The following is a 12,956-nucleotide window of genomic DNA, read 5'->3' as shown; positions in this document are numbered from 1 at the left end:
GTGCAATTTTCACACAATTTTCGCTGTTTAACCCCCCAATTTTTCTCTGTGATAAAGTCCGTTAATTAGTTCGCACTCTGTGTGCACTCTCTTGTTATTGTTTTTGGCTAAAACCGAGGACAGGCATGGAAGGACGGTTTTCAGAAATGTTAATTGGGATCATAAACTCTCTCTGCCTTTCAGCAATTTTTCAGGGATCACTGCAAAAGGGCAGAGAAATTGTTTGATGGTCCCGGATTGGGTAGGATCGTTCAGTACACAAAGCCATGTAGCTTCATTTGTTCTGAATCAGTGGTTCCCAAACTTTGGTCTTCCAGATGTTTTGGACTTCAGGTCCCAGAATTCCTGGCTGTTGGCCAAGCTGGCTGGAACTTCTGGGAGTTGAAATTCAAAACACCTGGAGGATCAAAGTTCGGGAATTACTGTTCTAAATGGTCTAAGCACATACCAGTATGTGCTCTCTGACTGGCTGGGACCACTGTAGAAAAGATGGATGTTATCTTAGCCTTCATTAATAGAACCATAGTTTCCAAGTCAAGGGAAGTAATAATTCTAATATATTCTGTGCTAGCCAGGCCTCATCTGGAATTCAGTGGTCCCTCCACATTCACTGAGGTGATGGACACCCACGAATATGGAAAACATGCAAATAAAAAACCCACTATTCTTTTTAACTAAGAGAATCTCCAGGTCATCCAGTGCAACGCTATGGTCAACATCTGCCAGAAATTGATCACAGAATCATGCTGGAGGACCTACAAATGCCTAGAGAAGTGTTTTTGCTAGGAATGTCTAGGTTTTCCAGGACAACTCTATGGTCAACTTCTGGCACAGTTGTGCTGGAGGACCTAGAGAGAACATATTAATCAAAACCACAAATGATCAAATCCACAAAAGTCAAAGCCGCAAATGTAGACAGCTCACTGTAGTGCATTCAGCTCTGGGGACCTCATTTTAGGAAGGATATCGACAAGATGGAGCAGATTCAGAGAAAGGCAATAACAGGGTGACCGGGTGTCATAACCACAATGGAGGATAAGGCACCACAAAATGTGGACATTAAAGAAAAATGTAGGACATTAGAAAACAAAAGCTAAAGAAAATATAAATATAAATTCATGCTCAGAATGGAAGACGTGTTGGAAGTCCTCCTGGACAGAAGGCTGAAATGTGGATATGGGATATGTCCTAGAAAAGGAGGACATCTGGTCAGCCTGGGCAATAAGAATGAGAAGAGGTGTGGAAAACAAAATATATGAGGAGAGACTGAAAGAGCTGGGCATGTTCAGCTTGGTGAAGCGAAGACTTAGGGATGACATGCTCACACTCTTTAACTATCTCAAGGGCTGTTGTAGAGAAGATGGTGCTGGCTTTTCCTCTGCTACCTAAGAGGGTAGGATCAGGTCTAATGGTTTTAAGGTACAGGAGGATAGATTTTGATTGAAAATTAGATGGAACGTCTTGACAGAGAATAATTCAGCAGTGGAACCAATTGTCTAGAGAGGTGGTGGGGCCTTGTTGTCTTCAAAAAGAGGCTGGGCAGCTACCTGCTAAGGATGCTTTAGCTCAATGATTGCCAAAGTTTGATCCTCCAGGTGTTTTGGACTTCAACTCCCAGAAGCCCTAGCCAACTTGGCCAACAGTCAGGAATTCTAGGTGCTGAAGTCCAGAAGGTCTTGAAGATTAAAGTTTCCCCTACTCTGTCTAGCTGGAGATCCTGCATTGAGAAGTGGGTTAAACTTGAGCAGTGGGGCTCATGGGGTCCCTTCCAATTCTGTGAAAGAGATGAAGGAATGCCAGACACTTCTAGTCAACAGGCAGCCACTTCTTTCAAGGTGAAATTAAACCTAGAGAACGTTCCACTCAGCACTAATGCACTTCCGGGAATACGGCCCAGAATTAGAGTTTTTAAAAGCACACTTTTGGATTACAACCTCCAGAATTCCTCAGCCGGAATTGCCAATGACCATGTTGCTTGGAAAGATTCTGGGATTTTCATCCCAAAATGTTATTTTTCCGAGCTGTCAGAATTCCGTGGCAATCGTTCAGGAGTCTTTCAAGAGTCTGCCATAGGAAGTTGTCTTTATATGAGCCATTGCTTTATCTAATCCAGTACTAGCTAATGTAACTGGCATGAGCTCTCTAGGATTTAAGAATGGGGCTTTCCCCTACTCTGTCTGGAGATGGTGGAGATAGCACTGAGGATCTGTCACACTCCTCTCTACATGGGAACTCTGGAGCAGGGGTGGTAAATCTATCAATTTCCCCCTTCATTTCTATTCTTTTAAATCATAAATTTGGTCCATTTTATAATAATGAGGGTAAAATATTTCAATCAGAGGCAGGGGATCGTAAGAAAAACGGTTAAAGGAAATGAAAGTCAGGCTGAATTACGTAAAGCCAATTTCTGGAAAGTAGGAAGTATTTGTTAATGAAAATTTGCCTGTAAGATTTAAACATGAGGATGGTATTGTATTGTAAGCTACGATTAATATATAGTAAGAGAGAGAGAGAAAGTAATATTATATTACTATACATATAGTATTACAATCATACAGTAATATGTATTACAGTAATACATGTATTTTAAAAAATAAAATTGGTAAATCTTGATAACATATGCATTTCTGTATGAAGATTTGCCCAATATACACTTCACTTGTGAGTAATTTTCCATGTATAATGCAGTTTTGAATATTTGTTTTTGAGAACAGACATATTTTTCTGTGTTGGTATTCTTTTTTTAAAAAAAATGGTGATCTCTAGTCAAAGAACTGAATTTTGCAGGATAGTCAAGCTTTGATTCAAAGATTGGTTCAAAATTGTCACATTACATAAGTTTCCATTCAAATGTCAACAGATCAGATTTCTCCCACACCTTTATTCTGGCATCCCCTCTGTGAAAAGAGAAAACATTAAACTGAAAATCGTTGCCTTAAACAGAAATGCTCCTCTTCTTTTTTCTAAGATTTCCCAAAATGTCTCCCTTGACACATAGCTTGTTGTCATGCACCTCTTTGGGATGCTGGGGACCTGTCAATTTGTTTTTAAGTGCAGCATGCAGCAAACCAGTGAAAAGCAGCCAAAAAGCAAAGGTAACTGGAACCAACAAAAAGCTTCTGCTGACCTGCTGTGACCGCATTGATCACGATGGGCCCAAGACGTTTTTGGCCAGTGACTCCAAAGACATTGAATTTGTAGCTCTGAGAAGGTGCCAGGTTGTAGAGATGGAGGGAGCGCATGGCTCCATCCACAGAAAGCATCTGGAGCTTGCCTGTTGCATCCTTGTATTGGATGAGGAAAGAATCAAAACTACCTTCCTGGATGCTCCAGGAGAGGAGAAGGGAATCAGGGGTGACCTCAGAGACGGTGAGGTCTCCTAGAATGGGCTGAACGCTCTCGCTTGGTTCCTCTAGCACCTTTTCATCTTCCTCCTCCTCTCTTTCCTGCCTTGGTGTTTCTGTAGCTACAAAAACAAGAGGAAGATGGTGGAGGACCCTGAGATCCAATTTCTCAAAAGGGACATTAACTTGAGGACAATGTGGTAGTAGTGGTTTTTCAAAGGAGATGTTCATCCACCTGACTACCTCCCATTTGAGACCTTTTAAGTGGGGAAATTTCCACATTCAAAAATCATACAAATTTTTAACTGCTGCAGGCCTCTCTTTTCTGTAAGGCTGAGCAGCACATGTCACAACAACAACAACAACAACAACTCTTGAAACTTAGCCTTCTCAGTCAATCCAAATTCCAGGCAGGAAACAGTGGATACTACAGCCAACACATGGTACACAGATGGAACAAATATGCTTAATGCCTCATTGTTTGCTTATCTTGAAGTTTTGATTACTGTAATATATTCTAGTTTGGCTTTCATTGAGAAGGATTCCTTAGCCTCCTAATATTGCTCCTAACGTCACTCCTATTCTGCTAGGCTTCTAATATTGCTTCTATTCCCCCGGTGCAATAGACCCCTTCTGTGGCCATAACAATTGACAGCAATTGCGTGGTATGAAGGGGCATGATTCATCCCCCTTTCCCCCTCCCCATCACATTTTCCAAGCTGGCTGAGGTTGTTTTTACTCCGTGCCTTTTGGCTTTTATATTTTTATTTTTGCTGGATTACGTAATTAAAAAAAAATGTAAAAATGAAAGGAATTGAGTAAAAACAACCTCAGCAAAGGCATGTATGCGTTGAAAGGCATGGAAAGTGGGGTTACGGTGTTGGTGCGGAAGGGACCATGGGTTGCCAAAGTAGCACACTTACACAATTGAAGAGAAGTGTGATACTGGAGTTTTCAACTGGTGTGTTTCCCTTTGCTTCATTAACATGATTCTTGCAGGAAAAAATGCTGTTGTGATAAATCCTAATTCTCTAACCCAACACCCTGAGATATGATAATCCCATCATAACCAGTCATAAAAATCACCAGGCATTGCTGAGTCTGGTGATAAGGACAAAATCTTCCTGGAAATCTGGTTCAGCTGTCTCCCTGATTTCTGAGATTTCACCATTCAATAACCATAGTGTGCAGAGGCAAAAGTATTCTGCATATGCTCCCCCGAAGCACCATTTTCCCAAAGTGTTTCATAGGCCCATAAGGATTATGAATTTGTGTTTACTTTCTGAAATGAGAACAGATAATTTTAGGAAACTGAATTGAGTATCCAAAAGATGGATTCTGCACCCATAGTGCTATTACTCTCAATCCCAGTGGGGCTGTACCATGCTTTCAGTTTTGCCTAAAAGTAAAAGTAATGGGAACACAAGAAGGAAAGGAAAAAAGGCAGGTCACAGGTCTTTGAGAGATTTTCAAAGGTTAGCAATACACCTAAAACCTAACAAAATGGGAGGAAATAAGTTAAAGAATGGTGGGATGATATCAAGTGTATCCCCCCCACCCCATCTTTTCCAGCTCATCAGCTGACCTGTTGTCACAGCATTGGCAGAGATGGGTCCGAGACGTTGTTGTCCAGAGATACCATAAAGATTGAACCTGTATTTGTGAGAGGGGACCAAGTTGGGGACAGTGACCTTGCGGGAGCCCCCTCCTACAGGGAGCGCTCGGGGTCTTCCTTCTGCGTCCTTGTATTGGATTGAGAAAGAATCAAAGGTTCCCAGGGGGATGGTCCATGTGAGATGAGCAGCATTACTGGTGACCTCAGAAACTGTGAGCTCCCCCAAGTGGGGCTGCGTTCCAGTGGGGACCTCCTTGACTGCTTCTTCTCCCACTTCTTGGTGCTTCTCATCACCTGTTGTGGCTGGGGTTAAAACAAAGATGGTGAATGAGTGAATGAGAAAGATGCTCAGATAACGTTCTAGAATTCAAAGATTAGCCATGTTAGTCTGTAGAACCAGTATGTAGAAAGATCTTGCGGCACTTTTGAGACTAACTGAAAGAAAAAAGATGGCAGCATGAGATCTCGTAGATTTAAGTCTACTTCCTCAGAGGCATTTAGTGGAGTGCATAATGTTCTAATAGACTTTACCTTCTTCTGAGATATTACTACAAGAAGAAAAGAAATAGCTTGCCAGGAGATTAGTAAGTATAACCAAATGTACAGTCAGGTTCACAGGATCAAAGAGTTAGAAGAGACCTCAAGGGCCATCCAAGTCCAACCCTCTGCCATGCAGGAATACACAATTAATCTTCCACATTAAAAGCCTGGGTCCAGTCATCCATGTCCTCCTAACTTCCTGACTAGACTATGTCTTGTATTTGGGGCGGCCTTGGAAGACTATTTGGAAACATCAGTTAGTGCAGAACAGGAAGGCACCATCTGTTCCGTGCATCTACACTGTAGAAATAATACAGTTTAACACCATTTAACTGCTGTGATTCCATTCTACAGAATCCTGGGATTTGTTGTTTGGTGATACACCAACACATGGGCAGAAAAGGCTAAAGAACTTGTAAAACTACAAATCCCAAAATGACAAGTGACAGTGGTGGGGCCTGGCTGCCAGGAGCATCTTCTTCACGGGGAGCCCACCAGCCACTCACTTCACAAGCTTGCTGAGCATGCGTCTGGCTGCCGGCTGGGCATTGTCATTATTGTCATTATTGTCATTATTGTCATTATTATTATTATTATTATTATTATTAAGCTTTATTGATATAGCACTGTAAATGGTCACCTTATTGTCACCTCTGTTGCTGGCCACTGTATTCATGTTTATCCACGTTTGTGGAGGTCTTATGCCCTAATCCCTGTGAATGTGGACTCAGTAGTGATGATGAATACCTAGATTTTCTTGTCCATAACTGTTTCATATTCATGATCACTTCTTAGACATAATTTTGACAATACTATCACAATCGTAACTCCACTCCAACCTACTTTACTGGACACAGCTGCATGGGGAGAATGAGGTCCATTCTGTTGGTGGTTGGCACATGGATGACTAATGTTTCTGTCAGGTTTGGGGGAGGATGTTGGGCCAGGAGAGGTTATTTAGTTAAGTAGCTGTTCCTGGATTCTAGCTTATATATTTATTTTATTCAACTTAATTTATATCCAATATGGGACCCAATGTCATGGTGACGAGATGTCATATCCACAAAGGAGGAAAAGACATTGCAAAATGTAGGGCATTCAAGAAAAATGTAGGACATTACAAAATAAAAACACTCATATAAATATAAATTAATGCTTCTTAGTCATATTCAGAATGGAGGACATCTTGAAATTCATCTTGGGCTGAAGGTTGAAATGTAGGACATGTCTTGGAAAAGGAAGACGTCTGGTCACCCTGCCCAAAGTACATGCCAAACTGCCATTCTGAAGTATAAATACCTCCACATTTCAGTCAGAACTCTCACACATTCAACCTTATCAACTGGCAGAAAAAAATGGGTAAAGAAGGAGGAAAGAAGAAGACACAGGTGATGGTTCTTCCAGAGACCTTCAAAGACTAGACACTGATCTAAAACCTAGGAACATGGGGAAAATGAGTTAAAAAAGGCTGAAACGAAATCAATTCTGTCCCTCTTTCCCAGTATATCAGCTGACCTGTTGTCACAGCAATGGCTGAGATGGGTCCCAGTCGTCTTTGTCCAGTTAGACCATAGAGATTGAACCTGTATTTGTGAGAAGGGACCAAGTTGGAGACCATGATTTCACGGGAACCTCCTCCTACAGGAAGCATCTGGAATCTTCCTCCTGCATCCTTGTACTGAATGGAGAAAGAATCAAAAGTTCCCAGAGGGACAGTCCAGGTGAGACGGGCAGAGTTACTGGTGACCTCAGAAACTGTGAGCTCCCCCAGTCGGGGCTCCATTCCAGCAGACATGTCCTTGTCTGCATCTTCTTCCACCCCTCGGGGCTTCTCATCATGTGTCGTTCCCAGAGCTAAAACAAAGATGTTGAGTGAAAAGGATAAGGTTCCATTAGACATTGGCCTTTTGGTCTTCTCATGAGCTAATACCATAAGAAAAAAAGAAAATAACTGGCTAGGAAGTTACAAAGCATAATTAGAGACAGCAATAACATAAAAGTAGGGTTTTCCATATTAATCGCCTGGCCCCTGTTAACATCTTGACTAGACTATTGCAATATCATGTATATAGGGCTGCCTTTGAAGAATATTTGGAAACTTCAGTGTTGAAAATGGTTGTTAGGATTGTTGACATGGTACAATTGTGAAGAACCTATGCTGGAAAAGATTTCTTATCGCCCATTTATTTCTGGGCCCAACTAAAAATGCTTGTTCACACTAACTTTCCTTGTTTTCAGAGACATAGCCATATTAGTCTGGCATATCAGTCTGCAAAGGGATGTTGTAGTACCTGTGCAGATCGGTCATCAAGGCCGGTGTGGGGGCGGAGTTGGGGCATCACGTCCACATGACGCATGCCCTGACTCTGTCCCCAGGGTGCCATGATGCTGCACACTGCTCCACATGGTGTGTGGTGCCACAGCGCCCCTCTGGCACTGTGTCCACACAATGCAGCACCAAAGGAGCACCTTCAAGCAGTGGGACTATGGCTATCGCGGCTCCTTTTTGCACCCTGGAAAGGCCAGATTGGGGCCGCAGTGTGTGGTTGCCGTGGCCCCAATCCAGCGCACCTTAGGATGGCTGCAGGCCACCCCTCAGGACGGACTGCACAGCCCCTAACTGTATAAAATAAGTTGCAGCATAAGCTTTCATAGATTTGCTCTGCTTTCATAGACTTGGTCTAGACTTGGTCCATGCTTCTAAGAAAGCAGACCAAGGGGCAAAACAGACAGCCACAAAGGAGCGGCTTACTGCTGCCCCTTTGAGTACCAGATCAGGGCCATGGCAACTGCACCCTGCAGCCCTGATACAGTGCTTTGCCAGCTCTAAAAGAAACAGCAAAATGCTGCTCCTTTTAGAGCCGGCAAAAGGCACCTTTGCTTCCGCAGCAGCACTTTTGGGCACTCCTTTCAGCATGCCTCATATAAATGCCACGCCAAAGAAGCGCCATGATGACGCCCACCATGCATAGGGGTGGCTTCGGGGCATGCGTTGTCCAAACACCATATCCCCACGCCAGTGTTTCAAGCCAGTCTGTACAGCCCCCAAATCTATGAAAACCTCTTTCTACAGCTTATACAGTTTTCTTGTTTTGTGCTAATATTGTCATCTGACCACCTTACTTCTTAAAATGACTGGAGAGAAAGGCTTTTTGACTACCAGTTCCCACCCATGAAATGTCTTCCCCAAATAGGTTTGCCACCTGACTTCATCACTGAACTGAAGAGTGACACATTTTGCAGAAGTACAGAGAAGAGTTTTTTTTTTTTGGGGGGGGGGGAGATTTATTTTCTACAACTCTGTTATCCACTCAGCCCTATCAGAAAAACAAACAAACAAATAAACAAATAGGTAAATAATAAGGCAAGAAAAGGAGACAGGTGATGATCCAGCTAGAGTGTCTCAAAGACTATAGATTTACCTAAAACCTAATACAGTGGAAAAGTGAGTTAAAGAATGGTAGGAGAGAAACCAATAGCATCCCTCCCCATCTTTTCCAGCATATCAGCTGACCTGTTGTGACAGCATTGGCAGAAATGGGTCCAAGACGTCGTTGTCCAGAGATACCGTAAAGATTGAACCTGTATTTATGAGAGGGGACCAAATTGGGGACCATAACCTCACGGGACTCTCCTCCTACAGGCAGTGCCTGGGGTCTTCCCTCTGCTTCCTTGTACTGGATTGAGAAAGAGTCAAAAGCTCCCAGGGGGACGGTCCAGGTGAGACGGGCAGCGTTACTGGTGACCTCAGAGACCGTGAGCATCCCCAAGCGGGGCTCCGTTCCAGTGGGGAGTTCCTTGCCTGCCTCTTCCTCTTGGTGCTTCTTATCTCCTGTTGTAGCTGGAGTTAAAACAAAGATGGAAAGTGAGAGACTGATGCTGAAATAATGCCGTCATGAGCTTGCTTTTTTCCAGTTAGCTCCCTAGCATCAGCAAAAAGAAAACAGCCTGTTAGCAGATGAAAAAGAGAAACTGCAGTTAGGAAAGGGTCACATTGGGAGATTTATTTAAATCACTTGGCTCCTGTTAGGCATAGCAATAGCAATAGCAAGTACGTTTCTATACTGCTTATCAGTGCACTTAAGCACTCCCTAAGCGGTTTACAAAGTGTAAGCTAATTGCCCCCAACAATCTGGGTACTCATTTTAGCGACCTCCTCAGAAGGATGCAAGCCTGAGTCAAGCTTGAGCCCTTTCGCTGGTATTGAACTCAAAACCTTATGGTTGGTGAATGAGTGGCTGCAGTACAAGCATTGAATCGTTGTGCCACCAGGGCTCCTAACTGCACCACCAGACATGTCTGGTAACATCCTGCAAAGGGATCTTGTAGCACCTTTGAGACCAAGAGATCCTGTTAAGGTAACATCCTGATTAGACTACTACAATGTGTTGTACATGGGGCTGCTTCTGAAGTCTACAGTACTTGGAATCTTCAGTTGATGGAGAGAATGGCAGAAATCGGTATAGTCTCACCAATGCAAAGATGGATCTTTTTGTTGACTTTAAAAAGAGATCTGCTGCAACCAAAACAGTAAGTAAAAGCTTTTGGTGAGAGAATAAACACAAAACCAGAGAGAATGTCTCCCTGAAGTTTACAAGAACAGAACAAGAAATTAAGAAAAGGCAGGTGCTGGTTTTTCTATAGCCACTGCTGACCTGTGACAATACTGATGGAGACCGGGCCAAAGAGCCTGCGTTCAGAGAGGCCATAGAGGTAGAATGTGTATCTGTAGGAAGGCACCAGGTAGTAGATCACCACTGAGTTGGTCTCCTTATCTGCAGGAATTTCCTGGGGCTTGCTTTCAGCATCTGTGTACTTGACCACAAAGGAGTCAAAAGTCCCCCTGGGGACATCCCAAGACAGACGGACAGAATTGCTGGTGACATCAGTTACAGAGAGCTCCCCCAAGTTGGGCTCTGGGGGTGGAGTTGCTGTTCCTTTCACTTGCTGCTCTTGAGGCAATGGAACTGTTAAAAAAAGAGAGAGAGGAGGAAGGGGGGGGAGCAAGAAAAGATATTGGTGAAACACAGTTGCTACAGCTGATGAGCTTCCATTGAGTGGGAACAGGAAAAAACTGACTTTGACATGGTTTCATTGATCCTGGTTTCCAGCAAACATAGGACATGATAACTCTTAACTGTAAGCCTGCCAGATCCAGACTGATGTAGGCCTAATTCAAACCAGCCCCATGGTAAAGTAGAGGAGGAAAGGATCACACACAAATTCAAACAGGGGCAGGGAGGATGAAAGACCAAACTGATAATGGCATCTTTCCAAGAAGGCTTCTAAAACCAATTGCTACCTGATGGTCGCAGCACAAAGTAAATGAAAGTGGAAACAGACAGTGGGGGTGAGGAGAATATGGAGTTGAAATGGATTTGAGAGAGAACATTAATAACATGTCGGAGGTGCAAATACATGGGCAGTATATGACGGCCCAATCTAGTCATATTCTGTCAGCAAGTGTGGCTCATTCCTGGTTGGACATGGTGACAACCTGGTGTTCAGATGTTCACATATGCTGTGAAGCTGCTTTCAGCACCACCACCTTCCCCATCGCCATTGCACCATTCTCTTTACAAGCTCCTGCCATGGCCCATAAAGATGGAAATGTGGTGCCTGGCTTCACCTATATGGCCAGGTGCCTCCTTCCAACCTCACAGATATTTTGTACTTCAGGTCCCAAAATGCCCAGCCAGCATAGCCAATGGTTACTGATTTGGTGAAATGAAATCTAAGAACCACCAGCAGCCACACCACAGTTTTGGACCCCTTCTCCTTGTTTGGGTAGGTTATGGTGAGAAGAGTATGATAAGTTTTGGGATTTGCCATGGCTGGTTATAGAGCCTGGGTTTCTAAATCTGTTATTATTAAATGCAAACTGGTGGCAAATACTGTTCAGTGAAGCATTCTCTTTACACTCCCTTCTCTCATTTGCGATTAGAGCATTGGGCCTTCAGTCAGTATAAGAATTTCCTGCACACCCCTACACTATACATACTGTCTCGCTAGAATTTTCCCCGTTTCCGCAATCATCACTTGTGATCCATGGCCATCAATATGTCTGTCTATGTAAGTTACCATACCATGTGGTCATAGTAAATTCCAGGTGTGTCTGTGGCCACATAAGGACTCCCCCCACTCATCCTTTCTCGCTCTCTCTTTCTTTTTCCCCTCTTTGTGATAATGGGCTCTCCAGCTGGACAACACATCTGGGGGATAGTCTTCCCTCCAGGAAAACAAACGGTTAATGATGTGATGGTGTAAGTTGCATTTATTGGGGCCACCTTCATGAAGGAACAACAGGTAATGAGACACAACTGCCCAATGAAATGACCAGTTGGTTAGGAGAGTGAATCTTCAAGATACCTTTCAGCAGAAGTTATAAAATGCCTCAGGCGACCACCACAAGCCAAAAGAGAAGAACAAGGGCTGGGTGCCTGCCACACCTATGGGGAACTTGGCTGAGGCTGAAGGAATATCCAGCCTCCTAGTTCCCCTCCCCATGAATATCCAGAAGCCCAGAACTCCAACTGTTGTTGTGAGTAGCTAGAGAATGTTTTGTTTAGCTGCATAACAGCTTGTTTTTATTTGGTGAACCTGGCTGCATATGATTTAGACCAGTGGTTCCCAACCTTTGTTCCTCCATTTGTTTTGGACTTCAGATCCAAGATGCACCAGCCAACTTGGCCACAGTCAGGAATAATGGGAGGTGAGGTCCAAAACACCTGGAGGACCAAAGGTTGGGAACGACTGTTCTGTAATTTGTAAGTGCTCTACTTGTCCCTGAAAGTAGACGTTCTTCATGAAGAGAGAGATCTTTTGCTAATGTAAATTTCTTGTTTGGAATAAAGCTGTCCCTTAAAATATTCCTCTCTTTCACACTCTTTCACATGCCTGCTTAATCTTAACTCTCACCAGGGAGTGGAAGGAGGAAATTCTCTGCAGAATTAGAGGTGGAAATTGCAACTGAGAAGCCCCAGTAACTGCCTTTTGTTTGTTGTTGCTAACCTCAACTCATGGAGATCCTATGAATGAGACATCTCCATGAACACATATTCTCAGCCTCTCTGCTCAGGTCCATAACCTCCCTGACTAAGTCCATCCATCTGGCATACAGTCTTCCTTTCTTTCTATTTCCCTCCACCTTTCCTAGCATCAATGTCTTTCCTAATGAGTCCCGTCTTCTTGTAATGTGTCTAAAGAATAACAGCCTCAGTTTGATCATCTTGGCTTCCAGGGAGATTTCTGGCTTGATCTGTTCTAGAACCCAGTTGTATGTCTTTTTGATTGTCCATTGTATCCTCAGCACTCTTCTCCAGCACATCTCAAATGAACTGATTTTCTTTTTATCCACTTTCTTCATTGTCCAGCTCTCATATCTGTCCATGTTAAACATGATAGCCATGTTTAAATATGTAAAGGGATGTCATATTGATGGGGAATACAACTGTTTG

The 12,956-nt window shown here is 43.4% G+C and overlaps 1 protein-coding gene across 1 annotated transcript in view; it reads right to left on the bottom strand.

The window, feature by feature from the left end:
• The window catches only part of TNXB (tenascin XB), a 97,359-nt gene that overhangs the window by 39,064 nt on the left and 45,339 nt on the right, over positions 1 to 12,956 (bottom strand). Inside the window, exons 23-27 of the mRNA XM_089502621.1 lie at positions 10,155 to 10,466; positions 9,014 to 9,340; positions 7,015 to 7,353; positions 4,930 to 5,262; positions 3,128 to 3,466 (exon numbers count right to left, since the gene is read on the bottom strand). Of these exons, the coding sequence (XP_089358747.1) occupies positions 3,128 to 3,466; positions 4,930 to 5,262; positions 7,015 to 7,353; positions 9,014 to 9,340; positions 10,155 to 10,466 (1,650 nt within the window). The remainder of the gene's footprint in view (positions 1 to 3,127; positions 3,467 to 4,929; positions 5,263 to 7,014; positions 7,354 to 9,013; positions 9,341 to 10,154; positions 10,467 to 12,956) is intronic.

This window comes from Sceloporus occidentalis, unplaced genomic scaffold, assembly GCF_023333645.1.
Source record: "Sceloporus occidentalis isolate IW3139 unplaced genomic scaffold, rSceOcc1.0.p SCAF_1, whole genome shotgun sequence".
NCBI classification, from domain to species: Eukaryota; Metazoa; Chordata; class Lepidosauria; order Squamata; family Phrynosomatidae; genus Sceloporus; species Sceloporus occidentalis.
Note: the sequence above shows the minus strand (reverse complement) of the source record. Positions and strands in the feature narration are given on the sequence as shown.